At 42.8% G+C, this 26,192-nt stretch overlaps 1 protein-coding gene across 1 annotated transcript in view; it reads right to left on the bottom strand.

Annotated features, from left to right (window-relative positions):
* Positions 1-8,272: 8,272 nt before the first annotated feature.
* The window catches only part of LOC122919596 (gap junction delta-2 protein-like), a 45,016-nt gene continuing 27,096 nt past the window's right edge, over positions 8,273-26,192 (bottom strand). The window contains exon 2 of the mRNA XM_044268698.1: positions 8,273-9,104. Coding sequence (XP_044124633.1) covers positions 8,273-9,104 — 832 coding nt within the window. The remainder of the gene's footprint in view (positions 9,105-26,192) is intronic.

Raw genomic sequence — 26,192 nt, 5'->3', positions numbered from 1 at the left:
TTTGGAGTTCAGAATATTTTCTGTTCCTCACTATGTAGCATGAGAAAAATACACTGACAGTGAGCACACAGTCGAAAAGTGAGATTTAAAAAAGATATTGATCAGACATTGATGGTCTATCATAAGGGTAGGCCATCCACTCTATAGTACTGGGATACTCCTTAAACTGACCCCAAATGTAGAGCATCATAGAGCCACGTGATGCTACCTGATGGATGCAGCTGTTTACTGCAGCACTGCCCCCACTGAAGTGAATGGGAGCAGTCCTGCAGTAACTATCTCCATCCAATACAGAAATGGACAGATCTGTAGTTTCGACACGGGAACAATTGCAGAACACCTGATTGGGGGGGGGGGGTGTCGGACCCCGCAGAGCTGATATTGATGGCTTATCCTGAGGATAGGCCATCAATATTAACCCCTTAGTGACCACTAATATGCCTTTTTACTGACGTAAACAAAGGGGTTTTAAGACAGCTGGTGTTAATTGATGATTATATGTACCCAAAATGGTGCAGTGGAAACTATAATTTGTCCTGCAAAAAATAAGGCCTCATAAAGGTATATTGATAAAAAAAAAAAAGTTATAGCTCTTGGAATGCAATTTTGAAAAAATTTGTGTTCACTAAGGGGTTAAAGTCCCAGAAAATTCCTTTACACCTACTGGTTGCGGCTGCATAATGCACCTGTACTACACACGTGTGGACCTGACCTCAAGACAAGGGTTCCATGGAGACTTTTTGAAGAGCTACTAATCTTTTATCTATTGTGACCCCCTGCAGTCCACCAGATTGCATGCGACTTTGGACTGCAGTTGTAGCATGTGGATTTTACCTACTAAGATACAGGTAGCCTGTGTATCCCTAGCCTAAGGTGTCAAACCCTGACAATGTAGTGACCTATAGGTGGCACTGGAGAGTTTTCTAGAAAACACCTATTTTGCACATTTTTCCCCAGGATGCACGGTGGCAAATCTTCTAACCTGCTCAATTACGTTAGACACTGGTTGTGGAAATAGTGCACCGCCAAGCTGTTTTTCTAAATTGCTTGGCGCCAACGTGTGTAGTGCAGTACTGCGGCATGGCCATGTGCTTGCAGGAACGGCTGGGTGTTATATGAGCCATCGCTGCGCCATATGGCACATTACTAGGTTGGTCGGGAAAAGGAAGTGCTCTGATTAAATTACAGTGTGGCAGGTATCGGGAGAATCCCAATGGAGTCTGTAGAAGTTCACGGTCTCTGCTTAATGCAGTAATGTCCTTTTTTTTTTTTTTTTCCCCTCTAATCCCCCGGCTGCTCATTCACTGCGCGTCTGTCTGCTGATGTGAGGCATTCTGGCTTTTCTCCATGTATTATTCAAGGGATTAATGCGTTTTCTATGTCTTCCATTCGGTTTTGCTTCCTTCTTTCCTGCTGATGCCTCAGAAATAGAAACACTGAATTTGTAATTTTATTTTTTTTCCCAGTCCCCCCTTCCCTTGTCCTTTCTACATTCTAAATTTAGCTGTGAGGCTGCCCTGCGGTTCTAGCAGCGGAGAGCAAGATGGGGGCTTGCGTGTAGAGGAGCGAGCGTGCTGGTCTCCGAGGCTACCTTGCTCTGATCTGCTGATGCAATATTAACTATTGAGAGGCCGAAACTGGAAATAATCCTCCGCTCTCTAGTATCTTCCATTAGGGATAAGGGAATGAATTCTGCACCTACGTTATAGGCCAATCATTAGAATTAACGTGGTTCTCCGGGTTACAGATATTGATGACCTATCCTCAGGTTAGGTCATCAGTATCAGATTTATGGGGTCTGACACCTGGCACACCCACCGCTCAGCTGGTGCAGTGTATGAAGTGGAAGCAGAAGGCTGCCTGAAATATCGGAGTGTCAGACCCCCATCAATCTCATGTTGATGACCTGTCCTGAGGATAGGTTATTGAAAGCTATAGCCCAGGGAACCTCTTCAATATCTTTTATTGGACTGCTTAACAACTGGAGAATGAGCCCTACACAGATATTTGCTTAAATGGGTATTCCTATCTCAGACAATGGGGGCATATTGCTAGGATATGCCTTATTGTCTGATAGGTGCGGGTCCCACCTCTGGGACCCGCACCTACATAAAGAAAGGACCCCCTGCAAACACAGCCACCTGCCATTAAGTTACATGGGGCTGCCGAAAATAGCCGAGCACTGGCTCGGCTGTTTCCGTCGGTCCCATGGATATGAATGGGAGCCATGGCCAGACCCTGGGAGAGCTCTTAGTGGTGGCTGGACCCTGGAATACCTGGGCTCCTCCTTCCCCGCTCTATTCTCAGTGTAGCTATATGCCCCCATAGTCTAAGATGGGCATACCACTTTAAATCCATACTACATGTTGCATTACCATATTATGCTGAGTTCCCATCGAGATTATCATTCATGTAAAAAGTTTATGGTGTCAGTTAAAGGGGTTTTCCAAGACAAAGATCCAACCAGTTGACTGGATCTTCTGGACATGCAATGATCGACAGGAGCCGAAACCTTTTTGCTATGCACTCTACTTCCCCCCCCCCCCCCCCCCTCCTGACATAAGTGACATGAAGAAGACACATATCAGCATTTATTATATTATTTCATAGTTTCTCCATAGAATTCCTGAGACTTGTTCTTCTCGGAATATTGCACCTGTATTACAGCTGAATTCTGCATTGCATCATCTGTTCACCCCCATCCCATGACCCTGTGCCAGAAATGTGATGATAAGAAAGTCAATGTCTGGAACAGTTGGATAATTCTGTACATTTGGTTGATACAAGCACCGTTGAGTTTCTTCTGTTTGGCTGTGTCCTGAGTCTGACCTGAGGCGCACGTCTCAGGCCGGCTGACGTCACTGCGCTGCCTGCAGTTGAAGGCGGGTGTAGCATAGAAGAATGGTTTGACTCTTAGCGGAGAGTTCCCTATAGATCAGTTAGTTAAAGACGTCCATTGACTTGTCTCTCCTGAGGAAGAATTTACTAAATGGGAGGCAGTGATTCCTTCAAGGGAAATAAACATCAATTTAAAGAATAAAAACCCTCTGGATTTTCCCAGTTGCTGATCTGTGTAATAGTCATCAAACCACTAACATAACATTCTGTTACAATACTTTCCACTTTTTATAAAAATAAATAAAAAAACAAGCCATAGACAGGTATTAAACACATGCTTACATACCAACTCATGATATTAGAAAAGCGTAGTGATACATGACACTGAAGAGGGGGCACAAACATCTGGATGGTTGGAATCTACGCTGAAGGACAAGCATCTGTTTTAAGTTATTAAATGGGTTGTCTGACACCGATGACCTATCCTCAAGATCATCAATGTCCGATCAGCTGGGGACTGACTTTTTGTTTTTTGATACTGGGGTCTCTACTTAGGACAGTCATGTCACATTCATTGGTCACGTGGCCTGGGCTGCAATACCAAGCACAGCTGCTCAAAGGGAGTGCTAGGTATCAGACCCTCGCTGATCTAATATCGATGACCTACTCTGAAGATAGGTCCTCATTATCAGAATCTCAGAAAGCCCATTTAAAGAAATTCCTTTAAAAATGATCTCTAAGGGGGCAGAATAGGATGGAGGGGGAGACCGATTTGTTACAGTATTTCCATAAGGCTATTTAACTGATTTCAGGACTCAAAGCCTTTGAGTTCTGCTTCCCCGTCTGCTCATAAAGAGAGCCTGTGAGTCCTGCTTCCCCGACCATAGAGAAAGGCCTCATGCACACGGCTGTTCTGTGCATTGGGGACCGCAATTTGCAGTCCCCAATGCACGGGCAACGGATCGAGATCCATTCAACTTGAATAGGTCTGTGATCTGTACGCACTGCAAAAAAATAGAACATGTTCTATTTTTTGCGGTCTGGAGGCACGGACAGAAAAGCCACGGAAGCACTCTGTAGTGCTTCCGGGCCTCCATTCCTCACCGCAGCTCTGGATTGCAGACCCTTTCAAGTGAATGGGTCCGCATCCGTGATGCGGGGAGCACACAGCCGGTTCCTGCATATGCGGCCATGACAGGACAACAGCCGTGTGCATGAGGCCAAAGCCTGAGTCCTGTTTCCCCCGTCCACTCCTACAGGGAGCCTGTGAGTCCTGCTTCCCCCGTCCACTCATGGAGAGAGCCTGTGAGTCCTGCTTCCCCCGTCCACTCATGGATAGAGCCTGTGAGTCCTGCTTCCCCCGTCCACTCATGGATAGAGCCTGTGAGTCCTGCTTTCCCTGCCCACACAGTGATTGACAGCCCTCCTCCTGTGACATTTAAAATCTGGGGACCCAGGCCACACTCAGTCCATCCTTGGATCGATTCTATGATACTGATTGGTATAATACGTTAAGGTTCTCTACCCCTCCTTCAACTTGAAATCGGCCATCTTGAATACATCTTAAAAAAATAAAATTGAAAACGAATCATGGTCTTGACTTTTGATTCTGATATTGAAAACTTATTTTTAAAACTGGGCAGTGCCAACTCTTTATTACTGACACTTGTTTTAGTAGTATCCCTCTCAAGACCCTACCTCTTTATTGAGATTTAGCACCACAGTTGTTTTCTAGATCAGAAGGTTACCACTTTATCTGGACTTATATGATAATCGGAGACTATACAAAAAGTGCATTGAAAGAAAGTGTCTTTTGGGAGGTACTTATACTTTGCTAATGCAGGCACAGTATAGGATTGTAGCCTTAAAGAGGTTATGCCATGATTGATGTAAAAAATGAAAATCAGACATCATATAGTACATGCCAATCTCTTTCTAACAAAGCTAGAACCAGCCCTGTACCTCACATGGGTCCAGAGATCGCTCCATTCATTACTGCAATTGTTTGCCAGACTTGTTTTAGGCTGGCAGCTCAGGGGCGTCTTCTTTCTGCTGTAGCTCTTTCCCTGGAACAGACACAACACAGCTTCTAGCAGAATAAAGGGCTGAGCAGTGTACGACCACCTCAGTGAGGCGGACAAGAAATAAGGAAAAGAACAAACAGCAGGTGGCGCTATACATATACATTTTATCAAATAGCTTAGTGGCTATACTAAAATTTTAATTACAAAAGTATTCAGATCCAGGTTCTGGTTTAAAAAATATAGAATATGTTTTGTGGCACAACCCCTTTAAGGGTACATTGAGATCATTTCTTTGAGTTGGGAGATATGGTTTAGAAATGTTGAGAAACACTGGTCCAACACATGAAAAAGTAGATATCTTTCTCCTATTATCTGTGTATATCTAGAATGTTTCCCGTAGTAGATAGCTGTTGTGAATCCATAGCTGGTACTTTAGTCAGTTAGCACCAACTTTATTCCCCCACCTTCCCCAGTCAACAGTTACTGACACTTCATTGGGAAGTCATCTTGAGGAATTTTCAAATGACTGGATACCTTTATTACGAGATTGGCATCTTCATATAAAGAGCAACTGATTAAAGAATACTCTCCTTGTTTAACTGAGTTTTTGTAATACCTTCTTTAGAATTAGTATATTTAAAGTAGGTCAAACTAGGTGGATGTGCCAACTTTAAAGAGGTTGTCTACTCTGGATGTCCAGCTGTTGGAACCACCATCGATCATCTGTAATCTATAGAGCAACCTCCAACCCTCCACTGGGGGAATGAAGCATTACGTGGTGTCCATGGAAATGAATGGCTGTTTATGGAATGCACAGACATGCTGGGTCCTCCCAGAGCAAGAGACACTCTTTGTTGCCACTCTTCACTCTATTAATCCCAAATTCCCTACACGGTTTCTAAACCAGACAACCCTTTAAAACTTAGTATAGGTTAAAACCCCCCCAGTTCTTGATGTCCTCCATGCTAGTGCTGGTTGAAATCCCCACCTATGAATCTGGTGCCCTCAACCCATGCCAGGTACTCTGACAATTTGTCATTAATTGAAAAATGCAGATAATTTATATATAGATATCAAATGAAGATCGCACCACAACATGCCAAATTTACAACCACTAAATGCACTCCTGGTTTCCCCAAGCAAGACATTTGTGTCCTTGGAGGCATCATCAAATCTTGCAAATCTTAATATTAATCTTTAACATGCAAATTTACTTAAAAATTAGGTCGAGTCGTTTTTTTAAAATTGTCAATCGTCATGCTACTCGTACCGTCCGCCAGTCTATGAAATCTGCCCTGAAGCCTTGCGTCTCAACAGCTTGGTGTTTCGGTGCTCCCTCGTTGTGTATCATGTATCCTCATTCTGCTTGCTTAATGTTTGCTCTTGTTTAGGCCAGTAGACTTTGTGTGCCCTTTGTTTGCATGATGCACCCTCAACATTTTGGGAGCTGTAGTGCTCGATTTGTGAGGTTCTTGGCCCTTTCTGTGTTTCGCCTTGCAGGATTTTGAGTCTTTTCAGGGCACCCATTATATAAATTGCACTATGGTTTGTAATACCCCCCTCTCCACCCCCGCTTTCCTTCTCCCACTGTCTACAGACAGATATAACTGTAAATATTTCTATGAGTACGGCTTCACTATGGGATCACTACGCTGGCACTGAGAGGAGGAAGGGAGCAGAAGTAGAACCAGAAGGTGGACCAGAAGGAGAAACGGCAAAAGGCGCTACCAGAGAGGAAAATGTACATTAAAACCTTACAGTATTTTTATTGCATGTCTGTTGCACTTATTACCCCCTTTGAAATGCCCTGTTCATTGCATAGTTATACTTTTTCATGGGAGAGCCCCTCTAAGGTGGCCATAACCATTAAATTAAAGTTGGCCAAACTCGCTGATTTCAGCAGTACTGGCCAACCATGTAATGTGTTTTAGAAGTTCTTTTGGCAGATGTCGGGGAAAAAATGGATTGAGCAAGCTGAATTTTCACATACCAATCCTTTTTGCTCTAAGGGGAGCTTACTTGGCCAGCCCCTGAGCTTGTGACGACCCATTGTCCCTTGCTAAATGCAAAGAGATATCTCCCAAGGAAAGAGAACCATCTTGCTAGTGCCATCTTGTGGAAGTGGCTCCATATGAGTCAAAAAGCTTTGGGACATGACAAGGGAAAACAGCCAAGCCAAATGCCCCCTTTTACTTTGCCATGTCCCAGGGCTTGTTAAAAAGTTGGATTTTGGGATTTTCACTCGTAAGGAGCCACTTCAACAAAGTGGTGCAAGAAACATTGTTCTCTATCCTTGGGAGACACCTCTTCACATATTGTTTTCCCATGGAGCACTTCCAGTAAACCTCCATACAGGGCTGGTCTCTTTAAGGAGAGCCAGTACCCTATCTAAACTGCATCCCTTACTAAATCAAAGTGTTGAAATCATGAGGAGTGTTGGAGTGTTTCCTGCACCTGCCGGTTGGGAGTAGTGTCATTTACCCTGTATGTCTATGTCAAGATACAATGTTCCTTCATGATGTCTCCTTGACTTTGGTGTTTCCTCACCATTTCTTCTTGGCTATCTTGTGTTTGGACCTTCACTGGTTCTACCTTCGTGTGTGTAGGTCCTCTGCCATAATACCCATTGAGTTTCGGTCATTGCTCTTGCAGTGTTACGATATTTCCTTTACCCTGTTTGCTACATTATTCTCTCATCGTGCCTGCTGGGTGTTCTTGTGCCCTTCTGAGATACGTGTTAGCTTAAAAAAAGAAAAGCGAAGCGAAGAAATTCCTGGCTCCTTAACAGGTTTTGTAATTGGCAATTCTGTTTCGGGAGCAGGTGAGATGTAAATGAGGATTTTTTTTCGGAGGGAGTTTGCAGTGTGTGGGAGGTGAGAGGTATATAACAGTCGTGAGAGGTTGTTGAAACTCCTCTCTTAAAGAACCCCTATTCATCTTATTTGTCCTCCTCGTCTGTCGTTATGGCTTCTTATAAGTTAGTGCAGATTTTCTATATTTATACACACCCTGGAGAATACATATATATCACTTTCGATCATCATCAGTCCGTCAGTGGCTGGCATTATAAAAACGAGAAGTTGCAGAATATAGTAATACTAAGCAAAACTCATCAATGTACAGGCCCAGTTGTAGTTATTGTAAAAAAAAAAAAAAAAAAAAAAGCAATTGTTCATATTTGCATCTCCCACCCTTTACACGTGTCCCACCCGTCCTCCCCATTAAATTGAAACTTTTCTGCCCCCGATAAGCCAGCAGCCATCATTATTGACAGACTTGTTAACGCAGTTTTGAGGGTCTCCACTGGTGGTTGGAAGACTGGCACCGTTCTCTGCCATAATCATGTACCAGTTACATTCTCTATAGCATTGAGGAGATCTCTAAAGCACTAGTATTGACCAAACATGCGGTCAAACATAAGCCGACTCACTGGACTGTGTCCTCCCCAACGTTGGCACTTGAGCCAGGGTGGATGGCTCCTTTTTACGCACCTCGCACACTGACTTCCTGCGAGCCTGTACTCCCCTCATGGCCGTCTTGATCTTTCGCCAACCAAGGTGGTTTAGCTCGGCTAAGTTAAGAAGGACACAGATGCCACTGACGGCAAACATGAAGACCAGGAAGACTGTCTTCTCGGTTGGCCGAGATACATAGCACTCCACCTCCTTTAAGCAAGGGTAGCGGTCGCACTCAAAGATGGGTGGAACACTGAAGCCATAAAGGAAGTATTGTCCTGCAAGGAACCCAATCTCTAAAGCATTCCTAAAGAAGACCTGAATGATGTAGAAGCGGGAAATGCCCTCTTGACGTTTCACCTTGGGGCTTTTGGCTGCTTTCTTGGGAGTGTTCGGGATCTCTTTTACTTCCAAGCAGTCTGGTTCATCCTTGGAGGACAAGTCTGGGTTCTGCATTAAGATCCCATTGATATTTTTCATTCTCCTGTTTTCTCGTGGCAGTTCCTTCTCTAGCAGGGGGTAGAGAAAGGAATATCTCCGGTCCCTCTGCTTTGCAGACTGATGGACAGAGTATGTAATGAAGCAGAGGCTTGGTGTGCACACAAGGATTATCTGGAAGACCCAGTACCGGATGTGGGAGATTGGGAAAGCTCGATCGTAGCAGGCTTGGTTGCAGCCAGGCTGAAGAGTGTTGCACATGAACATAGTCTGCTCGTCTTCGTAGACCGTCTCGCCAACGATGGCCACAATTAATATGCGGAAAATGACCACTACAGTCAGCAGAATCCTACCGGGAAGAGAAGAAGATAATGAGTACTCAACATATGTTGCACTGCATAACCAAAGTCTACAATGTTCCTCTCTTGTCAAGCAGAAGCAAACCCTTACAAGTAAAAATTCACCATAAAACTCCTTATGAAAACTTGAAATAATTAGGGAAAATACTTAAAGATTTATAAATATTTTACTCAAATTAATCCGATAATTAAGCCCCATGTCAGCATGACCAGTGGCATTGCCTGGGACAATGAGTGGACGTTGAGATTTTTCTTTTGTTCCTGACATAAACACTGCATTTTCTTGCAGCCACCAATAGGGGGAACACGGTGCAAAGAGAATTTTACCAGTGGTTTTTGTATAAATTCCAATGTACTGAGCTCCCCCTAGTGGTGGCTTCAGGGAGACAATTTTATATAAACTGTATGAGTGAAGCAGCAGATATATGCCTGCATAGGGAGTTGTATCCATGTACTTATGCTAGTTGTAAGGTGTAAATGCATTGATAAATGAGATGTTCAGAACAAGTGCCATTTTGTCCACTTTTTCCAACATAGAAATAGGATAAAGTGAGTGAGGGTGACTTTTTTTATTATTACTTTTTTTTATTGAAATGTCTTCTAGTTAATAACAAAAATGGTAAATGCATAAGAAATCTGGGGGTTTGAGGCACACGTAGTGGGTCGAGCCCATACTAAGTTTTGGTATGGGACCCTATGAGATCTGTACAAGTTAAACATGTTCATGGTAATAACAGAATAGTAATAAGAACATCCAGATGGGACCATGTAATTGTCCCGGGACCTCAACCAGCTGGCCCCATAAAGGGACGATTGTGGACAGATAGAAGATCAATCCCTTCCCTATGGCGCTACCCTCTCCTTTAGCATGACACAGATTGGGCCGGTCAGAAGTATATTAAAGTTGCTTTGTCAGACGCATTTCAAGACTGAATCAGCCTCTTCTCCAGACTGGCTGCCCAATCTGCATATGTAGAAATAAGATTACTGAACACGAAGACTTCTGAATCTGCTTAATACCTCGTCATCTGCAGAGAATGTATCATTATCATGCGCCCTCATACGTCTTCGCGAAGAGCACTATGTACCGCACAGTCGTTTTGTCATTATAATTGTTGATTTGATTAAAATCTTTAAGTAATCCCGAACGTGAAACCACCCTGGCATATTTTAAATTGAGCACGATTTATCTAGCCGCCTGTGTCTTAAAACAAATGCGCTTATATATAATTACCTCTTCCTCTCCATTGCTTCGGCGGCAGGGGATTGCTTTATTAACCCTTGCTCTGCCATCAAACTAATCCAGTGCAGAAAATGAGAGTGCAGTGAGGGTGTGCTGTCTGAGAGGAAGACATTCCCTGCAAAATAGCGTATGAAGAAGCGGGGGCGACACGCGGTGACACTTGTCAGATTGTGATGTTTCCATAGCCGTAGGACAAGCTGTCGGCTACCGCACCCCTGACAAATTGGTTGTTACATTGCATTGTACCTTTCAATGTCACAGACGCCATGGAGGCATGTGCAATCATTGTGATATCTTTATGCAATATGCGTAGCATCTAACCAGTTTCACTGTAAAGGGATACTCTGCCCAAAATCAGTTTTGGGCAAAATATTTATTTTTTATTTTTAGATATTTCCAACCATCAAATATATACATTCATTGCCAGGACCGCCCATACAGCTACTATGGTGCCCTTGGTCAGCCTAAAGCCCATCTGTCAGCAGTTTTGTCCCTATGACACTGGCTGACCTGTTACATGTGCGCTCAGCAGCTGAAGACATCTGTGTTGGTCCCATGTTCATATGTGCCCGCATTGCTGAGAAAAATAATGTTTTAATATATGCAAATGAGCCACTAGGAGCAACGGGGGCGTTACCGTTACACCTACAGGCTCTGCTCTCTCTACAACTGCTGCACCTTCTCCACTCCAGCAGTTGCAGAGGAAGTGGAGCCTCTAGGTGTAATGGTAACGCCCCCGTTGCTCCTAGAGGCTCATTTGCATATATTAAAACATCATTTTTCTCAGCAATGCGAGCACATATGAACATTGGACCAACACAGATGCCCATTAACCACCTCAGGACCGCCGTACGCAGGATTGCGTCCTGCCGGCGGTCCTGCTCTTCTGGGTGGACGCATATACGCGTCCTCCCGCGAGAGCCGAGATTTCCTGTGAACAGGAACGGAAGGTAAGCGAGTGGATCTCCAGCCTGCCAGCGGCGATCGCTCGCTGGCAGGCTGGAGATCCAAATTATAATTATAACCCCTAACAGGTATATTAGACGCTGTTTTCATAACAGCGTCTAATATACCTCCTACCTGGTCCTCTGGTGGTCCCTTTTGTTAGGATCGACCACCAGAGGACTCAGGTAGGTCAGTACAGTAGCACCAAACACCACACTACACTACACCCCCCCCCCCCCCGTCACTTATTAACCCCTTATAAACCCCTGATCACCCATGATCACCCCCCTGTCATTGATCACCGCCCTGTCATTGATCACCCCCCTGTCAGGCTCCGTTCAGACGTCCGTATGATTTTTACGGATCCACGGATACATGGATCGGATCCGCAAAAAGCATACGGACGTCTGAATGGAGCCTTACAGGGGGGTGATCAATGACAGGCGGGTGATCACCCATATACACTCCCTGATCACCCCCTGTCATTGATCACCCCCTGTCATTGATCACTCCCCTGTAAGGCTCCATTCAGACGTCCGCATGATTTTTACGGATCCATGGATACATGGATCGGATCCGCAAAACACATGCGGACGTCTGAATGGAGCCTTACAGGGGGTGATCAATGACAGGCGGGTGATCACCCATATACACTCCCTGATCACCCCCCTGTCATTGATAACCCCCCTGTAAGGCTCCATTCAGACGTCCGCATGCGTTCTGTGGATCCAATCCATGTATCCATGGATCCGTAAAAAATCATGCGGATGTCTGAATGGAGCCTTACAGGGGGGGGTGATCAGTGACAGGGGGGTGATTACCCTGATCACCCCCTGTCATTGATAACCCCCCTGTAAGGCTCCATTCAGACGTCCGCATGCGTTCTGTGGATCCGATCCATGTATCCATGGATCCGTAAAAAATCATGCGGATGTCTGAATGGAGCCTTACAGGGGGGGTGATCAGTGACAGGGGGGTGATCACCCTGATTACCCTGATCACCCCCTGTCATTGATAACCCCCCTGTAAGGCTCCATTCAGACGTCCGCATGCGTTCTGTGGATCCGATCCATGTATCCATGGATCCGTAAAAAATCATGCGGATGTCTGAATGGAGCCTTACAGGGGGGGTGATCAGTGACAGGGGGGTGATCACCCTGATTACCCTGATCACCCCCTGTCATTGATAACCCCCCTGTAAGGCTCCATTCAGACGTCCGCATGCGTTCTGTGGATCCGATCCATGTATCCATGGATCCGTAAAAAATCATGCGGATGTCTGAATGGAGCCTTACAGGGGGGGTGATCAGTGACAGGGGGGTGATCACCCTGATTACCCTGATCACCCCCTGTCTTTGATAACCCCCCTGTAAGGCTCCATTCAGACGTCCGCATGCGTTCTGTGGATCCGATCCATGGATCCGTAAAAAATCATGCGGATGTCTGAATGGAGCCTTACAGGGGGGGTGATCAATGACAGGGGGGTGATCAGGGAGTCTATATGGGTGATCACCCCCCTGTCATTGATCACCCCCCTGTCATTGATCACCCCCCCCCTGTAAGGCTCCATTCAGACATTTTTTTTTGCACAAGTTAGCGGAAATTTTTTGTTTGTTTTTGTTTTTGTTTTTGTTTTTTCTTACAAAGTCTCATATTCCACTAACTTGTGTCAAAAAATAAAATCTCCCATGAACTCACCATACCCCTCACGGAATCCAAATGCGTAAACATTTTTAGACATTTATATTCCAGACTTCTTCTCACGCTTTAGGGCCCCTAAAAAGCCAGGGCAGTATAAATACCCCACATGTGACCCCATTTCGGAAAGAAGACACCCCAAGGTATTCTGTGAGGGGCATATTGAGTCCATGAAAGATTGAAATTTTTGTCCTAAGTTAGCGGAAAGTGAGACTTTGTGAGAAAAAAACAAACAAAAAAATCAATATCCGCTAACTTATGCAAAAAAAAAAAAATTCTAGGAACTCTCCATGCCCCTCATTGAATACCTTGGGGTGTCTTCTTTCCAAAGTGGGGTCACATGTGGGGTATTTATACTGCCCTGGCTTTTTAGGGGCCCGAAAGTGTGAGAAGAAGTCTGGGATCCAAATGTCTAAAAATGCCCTCCTAAAAGGAATTTGGGCCCCTTTGCGCATCTAGGCTGCAAAAAAGTGTCACACATGTGGTATCGCCGTACTCAGGAGAAGTTGGGGAATGTGTTTTGGGGTGTCATTTTACATATACCCATGCTGGGTGAGAAAAATATCTTGGTCAAATGCCAACTTTGTATAAAAAAATGGGAAAAGTTGTCTTTTGCCAAGATATTTCTCTCACCCAGCATGGGTATATGTAAAATGACCCCCCAAAACACATTACCCAACTTCTCCTGAGTACGGCGATACCACATGTGTGACACTTTGTTGCAGCCAAGGTGGGCAAAGGGGCACCTTTCGGATTTCGCAGGCCATTTTTTACACATTTTGATTGCAAGGTACTTCTTACACATTTGGGCCCCTAAATTGCCAGGGCAGTATAACTACGCCACAAGTGACCCCATTTTGGAAAGAAGACACCCCAAGGTATTCCGTGAGGGGCACGGCGAGTTCCTAGAATTTTTTATTTTTTGTCACAAGTTAGCGGAAAATGATGATTTTTCTTTTTTTTTCTTTTTTCCTTACAAAGTCTCATATTCCACTAACTTGCGACAAAAAATAAAAAATTCTAGGAACTCGCCATGCCCCTCACGGAATACCTTGGGGTGTCTTCTTTCCAAAATGGGGTCACTTGTGGGGTAGTTATACTGCCCTGGCAATTTAGGGGCCCAAATGTGTGAGAAGAACTTTGCAATCAAAATGTGTAAAAAATGCCCTGCAAAATCCGAAAGGTGCACTTTGGAATATGTGCCCCTTTGCCCACCTTGGCAGCAAAAAAGTGTGACACATCTGGTATCGCCGTACTCAGGAGAAGTTGGGCAATGTGTTTTGGGGTGTCATTTTACATATACCCATGCTGGGTGAGAAAAATATCTTGGTCAAATGCCAACTTTGTATAAAGAAATGGGAAAAGTTGTCTTTTGCCAAGATATTTCTCTCACCCAGCATGGGTATATGTAAAATGACACCCCAAAACACATTCCCCAACTTCTCCTGAGTACGGCGATACCAGATGTGTGACACTTTTTTGATGCCAAGGTGGGCAAAGGGGCACATATTCCAAAGTGCACCTTTCGGATTTCACCGGTCATTTTTTACAGATTTTGATTGCAAAGTACTTCTCACACATTTGGGCCCCTAAATTGCCAGGGCAGTATAACTACGCCACAAGTGACCCCATTTTGGAAAGAAGACACCCCAAGGTATTCCGTGAGGGGCATGGCGAGTTCCTAGAATTTTTTATTTTTTGTCGCAAGTTAGTGGAATATGAGACTTTGTAAGGAAAAAAGAGAAGAAAAAAAAATCATCATTTTCCGCTAACTTGTGACAAAAAATAAAAAATTCTAGGAACTCGCCATGCCCCTCACGGAATACCTTGGGGTGTCTTCTTTCCAAAATGGGGTCACTTGTGGCGTAGTTATACTGCCCTGGCAATTTAGGGGCCCAAATGTGTGAGAAGTACCTTGCAATCAAAATGTGTAAAAAATGGCCTGCAAAATCTGAAAGGTGCACTTTGGAATATGTGCCCCTTTGCCCACCTTGGCAGCAAAAAAGTGTCACACATGTGGTATCGCCGTACTCAGGAGAAGTTGGGGAATGTGTTTTGGGGTGTCATTTTACATATACCCATGCTGGATGAGAGAAATATCTTGGCAAAAGACAACTTTTCCCATTTTTTTTATACAAAGTTGGCATTTGACCAAGATATTTTTCTCACCCAGCATGGGTATATGTAAAATGACACCCCAAAACACATTCCCCAACTTCTCCTGAGTACGGCGATACCAGATGTGTGACACTTTTTTGCTGCCAAGGTGGGCAAAGGGGCACATATTCCAAAGTGCACCTTTTGGATTTCACCGGTCATTTTTTACACATTTTGATTGCAAAGTTCTTCTCACACATTTGGGCCCCTAAATTGCCAGGGCAGTATAACTACGCCACAAGTGACCCCATTTTGGAAAGAAGACACCCCAAGGTATTCCGTGAGGGGCATGGCGAGTTCCTATTTTTTTTTATTTTTTGTCGCAAGTTAGTGGAATAAGAGACTTTGTAAGAAAAAAAGAAAAAAATAAAATCATCATCATTTTCCGCTAACTTGTGACAAAAAATAAAAAGTTCTATGAACTCACTATGCCCATCAGCGAATACCTTAGGGTGTCTACTTTCCGAAATGGGGTCATTTGTGGGGGTTTTCTACTGTTTGGGCATTGTAGAACCTCAGGAATCATGACAGGTGCTCAGAAAGTCAGAGCTGTTTCAAAAAGCGGAAATTCACATTTTTGTACCATAGTTTGTAAATGCTATAACTTTTACCCAAACCATTTTTTTTTTGCCCAAACATTTTTTTTTTATCAAAGACATGTAGAACAATAAATTTGGCGAAAAATTTATATATGGATGTCGTTTTTTTTGCAAAATTTTACAGCTAAAAGTGAAAAATGTCATTTTTTTGCAAAAAAATCGTTACATTTTGATTAATAACAAAAAAAGTAAAAATGTCAGCAGCAATAAAATACCACCAAATGAAAGCTCCATTAGTGAGAAGAAAAGGAGGTAAAATTCATTTGGGTGGTAAGTTGCATGACCGAGCGATAAACGGTGAAAGGAGTGTAGTGCCGAAGTGTAAAAAGTGCTCTGGTCATGAAGGGGGTTTCACCTAGCGGGGCTGAAGTGGTTAAGCTGACCATACACTTCAGATAGCTGTAAGCTATTTCTTCTGATGCCCATATACACATGCACAGTGATGGTGAGTTCGCAATGTTTGCCAGCGAACACATGCGGGCTGCCATCTTTAGTAAGGTAGACTCACCTGTCCGGCGATACACAGGTGAGCCCTTAAATGTGCCGGGAGCCGGTCTGAAATCAAGTGCAGTCACCGGGAGCAGGCAGTTCATAGAACAGCCGCCGGGGGCCTTCATCAGGCTGTTCTCGGAACTGCCTGCTCCCAGTGACTGCATTTGATTTCAGACCGGCACAGGCAGAGGTAAGGGCTCACCTGTGCATCGCCGGACGGGTGAGTCTACCTTACTAAAGATGGCAGCCCGCATGTGTTCGCTGGCAAACACTGCGAACTGACCATCACTGCACATGCTTGCTCAGCTTGGCAGTGCATGCATGTATTTTCAACATGGAGAGGACGAAATAAGCTTCTGCCAGGAACCTCTGGTTGTTGCCTATTTCCCTTGAGAACAAAAGGACTGGGTATCTTGATTTCCAGCCGATCCTTCTTTCCCCCCGAGTTAAGAGGCCGCCATACACATTACATGGTCGGTTACAGTAAGTGTTATCCATGTACTTATGGCAGTTGTAAGGTGTAAATGCATTGAGAAATAGGATGTTCAGAACAACATAGAAATTGGATAAAGTGGGTGAGGCGGAGGGTGACTTTTTTATCACATTTTTTTTATTGAAATGTCTTCCAGTTAATAACAAAATTGGTAATTAGCGGGCTAGGCCAACAATAATTTGCCACCATTCGTCCAATGTCCAATGTCATTTTCCCATGGCAATGGAAACCTGCTTCAGACTCCCTACATTTGCAAATAAAAAAGAAAGACATATCTTCGGGGGTTACGCTGTACCCCAATGAGAACTCTGACAAATGTACTATGCCTTTATTAATGTCTATCACTGAATTTTTCAATTGTCTGAATTTTAATAGCTGATTTAATTCCATTATATATTTGTAGAGAGGAGCTCGGTCTTTCTAACTTCATAAATTATTTAATTCTGACTGCATGCAGCCACCACTAGAGGGAGCTACTGTAAATTTATATCAACTGTTACAGCTAGTATTATGTTCCATGGGAAGTGTATAAAACCATATCCGCCACTAAGTAAACCTGTACAGTACCATGCCTCCTCTGTCTTGGACCTCCTTTATGGAAGGTACCTTATTGTACATCATACCTTTATACCTAGGCCTTGGAAACAATGGTTGTATTGTTTAATATATGAATAAGCTCAGAGTCTCATCCAGATGTTGTTGGACCCGGCACATATGTGGTGTCTGTCTCATGAGATCTCCAGACATTACAAGAACGCCTTCATGTCATGTCTCATTTGTGCTAGAATAGTACACAGCGGTACCTGCACCACCGGATGGCGGGGATGTGAGAAGAAGGGACAGAACATTTGTTTAATTTCCCCCTGATTTCATCAGCGCATATACAATATATATGTATTTTATATTCTGTAGCCTCATGGCCGCTATGTGTATATTCCAGCTGTACATACTATAATGTAACACGACAGGGGGTCTCTATATATACCATACATACTGCTGCCCCTGCATTATACAGTATATAGAATCATTACAGGGTGAATGTGTCAGTGATACCAGAGAAATAGAGTGGCCACAAGTGTCTGGTCTGGAGGCTGCATTTCTTTACGGTCTGTATTTATTTAGGGGGTCTGGAAAGATTTAGTAAGCTGTTTGGTCTGGGAAATGCATGTTGGGGTCTGTATTTAGTGAGTCTGGGCTGGGTTATGTATTCTGCTCCGTGGTTTATTTAGTTAGGGGGTCTGATCTGGGGTCTGTGTTTAGATAGGGAGTCTGGTCTGGGGTCTGTATTTAGTTAGGGGTTCTGGTCTGGGGTCTTTATTTAGTTAGGGAGTCTGGTCTGGGGTCTGTATTTAGTTAGGGGTTGTGGTCTGGGGTCTTTATTTAGTTATGGGATCTGGAAAGAGTAAGGTGTTTGGTCAGGGAACTGTATTTATTTTGGGGTCTGTATTTAGTTAGTGGGTGTGGCCTGGGTTATGTATTCTGCCCTGAGATTTGTATTTAATTAAGAGGTCTGCTCTGGGGTCTGTATTTAGTTAGGGGGTCTGGTCTGGGGTCTGTATATAATAGGGGCTTTGGTCTGGGTTGTGTATTCTGCTCTAAAGTCTGTATTTAGTTAGGGGGTCTGGGGTATATAATTAGTTACGGGCGCTGGTCTGAGTTATGTTTTCTGCTCTAGGGTCTGTATTTAGTTAGGGGGTATGGTCTGGGGTCTGTAAATAATAGGGGCATTGGTCTAGGTCTAGGATTAGGTTGTGTATTCTGCTCTGGCGTCTGTATTTAGTTAGGGGGTCTGGGGTATGTAATTAGGGGGGCTGGTCTGGGTTACGTTTTCCACTCTGGGGTCTGTATTTAGTTAGGGGGTCTGGAAAGAGTCAGTAAGATGTTTGGTCTGGGAACTGTATTTATTTTGGGATCTGTATTTGATTAGTGGGTTTGTCCTGGGTTGTGTATTCTGCTTAGGGGTCTGTATTTAGTTAGGGCGTCTGGATTTGGGGGTCTGTATTTAGTTAGGGCGTCTGGTCTGGGGTCTGTATTTAGTTAGGGCGTCTGGTCTGGGGTCTGTATTTAGTTAGGGCGTCTGGTCTGGGGTCTGTATTTAGTTAGGGCATCTGGTCTGGGGTCTGTATTTAGTTAGGGGGTCTGGTCTGGGGTCTGTATTTAGTTAGGGCGTCTGGTCTGGGGTCTGTATTTAGTTAGGAAAGCTGGGTTGTGTGTTCTGCTCGAAGCTCTGTATTTAGTCAGGTGGTCAGGTCTGTGATCTGTATTTAAGGGATCTCGACAAGGTTTGTATTAGTTTTTAAGAATACGGATGGTCTGTATATATTTAGTGGGGGTCTGTATTTGTGTGCATACTTTGCAGTGTAAGTTTGCGGTATGCAGCAGCTGGGGCAGTGTTCTCAATCTGCTTAAAGAGACCAGTCCTTTATGGAGACTTATTGGCAATGCTCCATACAAAGAAGTTTTTCCCAAGAAAGAGGACCATCTCACCAACACCACCTGTTGGAAGTGGCTTCCTATGAGTCGAGATCCAATTTAATTCAAAAGATAAAATATGTGTCTGTGGGACGACTCACCCCTTACTAAACGCGGAGTGGTGCTCCAAACTGTTGATGCACCTTAATCAATAATCGTGTTTGAAAAAATATCAGTATAGATGGGCACTCATACACCTGGTACCACCTGGAAGCAATGTCAATACACAATTTAATAAGCACTGAATGCAATAATCAATAACCTATAGCATATAAAACCGCTGATAAAATATAGCATAAAAAAAATTGCATAAAAAACATAGATAAAACACTATTGAAAAGCAAAAGTGGTCTGTAGTGTTCCAATGTATTACTAGAACTAGTGCTGACAGCTAGCCACCCGGGTAATATAAAGGATCAGCAGACAAAATGTCATACACTATGCAGTAGAATATCGAGGTCGATCCAGAATTTAACTAAAACAAAGTATCCAGAATTTAGATAAAGCCAAGGAATGGATAACAATGTCGCTTATTGAAGATACATCTTACGCCATAAAATGAGCACACATGTGGAATCGCGATATCACTTGAAGATAGACGTTTTCGTATCCAAATGTCTAGGGTTGTCTAATGATATATAGTAGTTATTATTGTCCGTGATGGAATAGAGTTGATGATATGACAATTGTGTAATGCCGATACTCCAACAGAGTTGATATAAATATGTATTCTAACAGTAAACGGTTCTGATTAGTTGCTTGTGAGATCCATTATTGGATAAATTGTTTATTGTGCTCTGGTCTACAGTGCACAGTGCCGTATTGTCTTCCATATACTATACTCACTGTTCTATGAAGTATATACCGTTCGTGGCGTCCCACGTGGTGGTTAAAATGGTAAACTTACTTCTATTGGTATAGTATAGATAGCGGAGATAGATACTGATCTTTTGAAGACATAGTTTCCCAGTCGGCTGTAAGGAGATGCGTTGTGCGCTGCCCAGTAGGTGCTCAGCATATTCTGTGTCCCGGCAAGTAGCTGAGGGACTATGGGTTGCAGAGTATAGGCAGTGCGCGCTCGGCGTCCCACGTGTCTCAGATCTTTTCTGGCGCGGTGATGGTGAGAATCAAATAGTTCGCGCCTCTTCCTGGATCCGGTGGATATTGCCTGAGGCTTCGTGCCTTCTCTTATCAGTATTTTCTGTGAAGCGCTTCACTAATCTTTGCATATAGGGTTATGAATCATATCTATGATTAATGGCCATAACTCCTATGGATGTGCAAGTGTATAAAGAACGCCATACGCGTTTCGGAGTGTCACCTTACTCCATCGGTGGCTACACTTGCGCAAAATGACTGCCGGTTTTATGTCCTTAATTTTCAGACTGTTTGGAAAAGCTGGACCGGATTTAGGAATGCAAAGACGCATATTTAATTACATTGCAGTTCCTATGCGATTCTTATGCGTTTTTTGGGTGTGTACCATTTGAGTCAACTATAGAACATTTCTGATAATTTAGTTAATGAAACATACTTTGCTTTTCTTGGAAATCAATCAAAACACATAAAAGGTTATACAAGACATATGTAAAATATATGAAATATAATATAATCATATAAATAAAATATTATGATCCGTTCCCGATGTTTATTTCAGGGAAAAAGAGGAGAAATAGATCTTAGTGTATTGTGTTGGTTTTCCATTCTTCTACGAAAATATAATTAAAGTAAATGTATTCAGGGTATGGCTAATCCAAACGAGGTTGAATTTATTCGCCCGAAGTGTAGGGGATGGGGGCCTCCACCGAGAAGGGATCGTGACTGCGATCCCTCGTCGGTAGGGGGCACCCACCCAATGAATCAGAGAAACCCGTCAAGATCTGCATTCAATCCATCTGGTAAAAGACTGCCAAAGTCAAAGATCCGTCTGGATTCTGCTCTTGTGGTCGCCCCCCCCCCCCCTCCAATGATGTTATATTTGTCCTTCCAATGTATTGTTTAGAACACGGGCATTGAATGATATAAATAACATTGGAGGAATTACATGTTAGAAAATATTTTATATCGAAAGTGAAGGAATTTTGTGTCGAATTGTTTTAATTTTTTTTTTTATAATGTGTTTCTGCAATTAATACATCTTTCGCAAACCACTCATATTTAGCCACTTATGTATGGATTGATTGTTCTTTGTAGGATATTTAATGGAGGGGGCTATCTTTAATCCCAGATTTCGGGTCTCCGTATAAACAATTTGCTGTAAGTCAGGTATTGTAGATCCTATTAGTTGATCTTTTTGAATGTAGTGCCAATGTTTTTTCATAATGCGTTCAATTGTCTTGAATTGTGCGTTATAAGGCAAGATTATACGGGGTTTCTCTTATTATTATTTTTTGTTAATTTTATCTGAATCTGTTGCAAAGAAGGTTGTTCTGTCCATCTCTCTTTTACTTTTTGTAACGCATTATATAACAATCTTTCTGGATATTTTTCTATCTTAAATTGTTCCTTCATTTGAATGGCTTCTTCCTCAAATTTTTCATTGTTGGTACAATTTCTTTTAATTTGACCAAGGGTAATGTTAATTAGCCATCTGGGTAAATGCAGCTTGAAAACAGAATAAAACTATTCCTTGCAACAGGTTTCTGATAGGTATTACAGATGTACTGATCTCCATGATTGACAATCTGCAAATCCAGAAATTCTGTACATTTGTTGGTAATATTTGATGAAAAGGATAAATTATATTGATTAATGTTAATTTCATCCAAAAATGTTTGTAATTTTGGTCTTCCATTTTGCCAAATAAAAATAATATCATCTATGTACCTGTGCCAGAGCACTAAATCCGCCCCCGGTATGGGCACAATGTAGTGGAGTTCCCACTGTGCCATGAATAAATTGGCATAGCTGGGGGCAAATCTAGTGCCCATTAGTGATGAGCGGCAGGGGTCATATTCGAATTCGCGATATTTTGCGAATATTTTGTAGAATATTCGTTGAATATTCGCAAATTCGAATATTCGTTATATTCTACGATTTTTTTTACTCGAAAAATCGGCAAGGTAATTATTGTGTAATATGCGAATTTTCGTAATTCGAATTTTCAGATTCGATTTTTTATTGCGAATTTTTCAACTTACAACTATTAGACAAAGAAGATTATAGCACTATATTAGCTAAATTGCTCTATATTAGTTTTTTTTTGAATATTCGCTATATTGCTATAACTTCGTTTTTTCGAATATTCGTAATATTCTAAAACAAGAATATATAGCAATATAGCAAATATTCGGAAAAAAACGAATATAGAGCAAAATTCGCAAACACTACTACTCCTAAAGTCAAGTATATTGCAGCCTTCTTATTGGCCCAGAGGGATCATGTGTACTGATTAAAAAACAAAAATCGAAAAAAAAGGAATTATTTGCGAATTTTCGAAGTACCTATATTCGCGATAAAAAAATCGAAATTCGAATATTCGTGATCAACACTAGTGGCCATGGCAGTACCGCGAGTTTGAAGGTCTTTCTCAAAATAAAAATAGTTGTGGGTCAGTATATAATTTACACCCTCTTTTTAGAAATTGTATTTGTTTCTCACCAAAATCTCCACTGAATTCCAGTTGAGACTTCATCGCTGCCATTCCCTGATTATGATCAATAATTATTGTAGAGTGATTGGACATCTAATGTTCCAATTATCCAGTGGGGTTGTACTTTAAAATTTGAAAAAATTTGGATAATTTGTGTTGTGTCCTGAATCTGTCACCTGGTTTGAGGATATTAAGCTGTCACCATTGCCACGTACAATAAACGACCTTATTTCCTGCAGTCGTCTTCTTTCTTCTCTTCATGGTTTAATTCTGATAAAAAAGTGTTTTTTGTGATATGCAAATAAACCTCGAAGGTGCCCAGAGGGGCGTCATTCTTCATCTCTTGAGCCCAGTAACGCCCCCTGCAGTGCGCATCTCGCCTTAATTTAAAGCCCAAGCACGCCTACTCATTAAGAAATATCGCCCCACAGCCGAGGTGAACGGCGCCGCCCCCTCCGCTGCGTCAACTAATACATTCAAGTAGTTTTGTGTTTGTAATTGTTTGATCGCACATATCTCCTGTTTTGTTAAATTATTTCCATATGAATCAGTTCTGTATCTTTGGTCGATTCATCCATATATTTTTTAGCATTTAAAGCGAACCTTTCACCTCATTTTCACTTTTTAAACTATCAACAGTACGTTATAGATTACCTTTAGTGTGTTGTTATCCATGTTAGGTGCGCTTTCCTGCGCTCTTTATTCATCCAGAAATCGGCTTATAAAGTTCAAATTTTGTGCTGTAACAGTCAAGCAACAAGTCAAGGGGGTAGCCCTTCCCTCTCCTCTGGCCGTACCGCCCCTGCCCTAACGCCGCCTCTATGCCATGTAATTGACAGCAGGCTCACTCGCAGGGACGGCGCTTCTGAATCCTGCGCATGCGCCGTCCTCCTCATTCGCCGCTCGCTCCCGTCTTTCTTGCGGACACAAGCTCCGCTCCCGATGATCACTGGCTTGCAATCTGGTTACAAGTCTACAGTGATCACGTGGGGCACTTGGAGCATGAAGATAGTGGAGCGCGCGCACGGGAGGTAGAGAAGAGAAGCAGGCAGGAATCGCGTACGGCGCATGCGCTATTCTCTTACATGGTCGCGCTTGTGTCCGCAAGAAAGACGGGAGCGAGCGGCGAATGAGGAGGACGGCGCATGCACAGGATTCAGAAGCGCCGTCCCTGCGAGTGAGCCTGCTGTCAATTACAAGGCATAGAGGCGGCGTTAGGGCAGGGGCGGTACGGCCAGAGGAGAGGGAAGGGCTACCCCCTTGACTTGTTGCTTGACTGTTACAGCACAAAATTTGAACTTTATAAGCCGATTTCTGGATGAATAAAGAGCGCAGGAAAGCGCACCTAACATGGATAACAACACACTAAAGGTAATCTATAACGTACTGTTGATAGTTTAAAAAGTGAAAATGAGGTGAAAGGTTCGCTTTAATGTCACGGGTACATCGCCAGAATGTCAAGAACAGAATCCAGACGGATCTTTGACTTTGGCAGTCTTTTACCAGATGGATTGAATGCCGATCTTGAGGGGTTTCTCTGATCCATTCGGTGTGTGCCCCCTACCGACGAGGGATCGCAGTCACGATCCCTTCTCGGTGGAGGCCCCCATCCCCTACACTTCGGGCAAACAAATTCAACCTTGTTTGGATTAGCCATAGCCTGAATACATTTACTTTAATTATATTTTCGTAGAAGAATGAAAAACTAACACAATACACTAAGATCTATTTTCCCTCTTTTTCCCTGAAATAAACATCGGGAATGGATCATAATATATGTCTTGTATAACCTTTTATGTGTTCTGATTGATTTCCAAGAAAAGCAAAGTATGTTTTATTAAGTAATTTATCAGAAATGTTCTATAGTTGACTCAAATATTACACACCAAAAAACGCACTAGCATCCAAAAAAACGCATAAGAATCGCAATGTCATTAACCACTTAAGGACCACAGGTTTATACCCCCCTAGTGACCAGGCCCTTTTTTACAAATCGGCACTCCACAACTTTAACGGTTTATTGCTCGGTCATGCAACTTGGCACCCAAATGAATTGTACCTCCTTTTCTTCTCACAAATACAGCTTTCTTTTGGTGGTATTTGATTGCTGCTGAGATTTTCAGTTTTTCTGATATTATTCAAAAAAGACAGCAATTTTCAAAAAAAATGTGTATTTTTTACTTTTCTGGTAAAATTGTTCAAATATAATTACATTTCTATACAAGTTTGTGTCAGAATTTATTGTGCTACATGTCTTTGATAAAAAAAAAATCCAATAAGTGTATATTTATTGGTTTGCGCAAGTTATAGCGTTTACAAACTATGGTACAAAAATTTTAATTTCCGCATTTTGAAGCAGCTCTGACTTTCTGAGCACCTGTCATGTTTCTTGAGGTGCTAGAATGCCAGGATAGTATAAATACCCCCCATTTTAGAAGGAAGACACCCCAAAGTATTCGCGGAGGGGCATGGTGAGTTCATGTATGATTTAATTTTTTTTCACAAGTTAGCGGAAAATGACACTTTCTGAGGAAAAAAATATATATATAAAGTTTCCATTTCTGCTAACGTCTGGCAAAAAAAAAAAATCTACCACGGACTCACTATGCCCCTCAGTGAATACCTTGGGGTGTCTACTTTACGAAATGGGGTCATTTGTGGGGTGTGTTTACTGTTCTGGCATTTTGGGCGAGGCTAAATTGTGAGCAACCCTGTAAAGCCTAAAGGTATTCGTTGGACTTTTGGCCCCGTTACGCATCTAGGCTGCAAAAAAGTGTCACACATGTGGTATCGCCGTACTCAGGAGAAGTAGGGCAATGTGTTTTGGGGTGTATTTTTACATATACCCATGCTGGGTGAGAGAAATATCTCTGTAAATTGACAACTTTGTATAAAAAAAATTAAAAAGTTGTAATTTACAGAGATATTTCTCACACACAGTATGGGTATATGTAAAAATACACCCCAAATCACATTGCCCTACTTCTCCTGAGTACGGCGATACCACATGTGTGACACTTTTTTTCAGCCTAGGTGCACAAAGGGGCCCAAATTCCAATGAGTACCTTTAGGGTTTCACAGGTTCATATTCTGAACCACTGGATTCAGCGGGTGAGGCGTCCCCATCGCTTTCATCCATCACGGCCAGAATCCTGTAGGCCTCTTCAGCGGAATACCCCTTTTTTGACATTTTGGGCTAACTAAATTTAGGGGGTATTCCTCTGAGACTACCCAGGAAAAAGAGCAAACCTACCTAGTAAAAAGGAGTGCTTGCGAAGTAAAGCTGCGATCGCTAATAAAGATCCAGAAAGCTCAAAAGTGATCTTTATAGCGCCGCAGCGATTTTACTGTGTTTTTGCAGTGATCAGAAAAAAAAAATTCTGTCAC

The sequence above is a fragment of the Bufo gargarizans genome, chromosome 9, assembly GCF_014858855.1.
Source record: "Bufo gargarizans isolate SCDJY-AF-19 chromosome 9, ASM1485885v1, whole genome shotgun sequence".
In the NCBI taxonomy this organism is placed as follows: Eukaryota; Metazoa; Chordata; class Amphibia; order Anura; family Bufonidae; genus Bufo; species Bufo gargarizans.
Note: the sequence above shows the minus strand (reverse complement) of the source record. Positions and strands in the feature narration are given on the sequence as shown.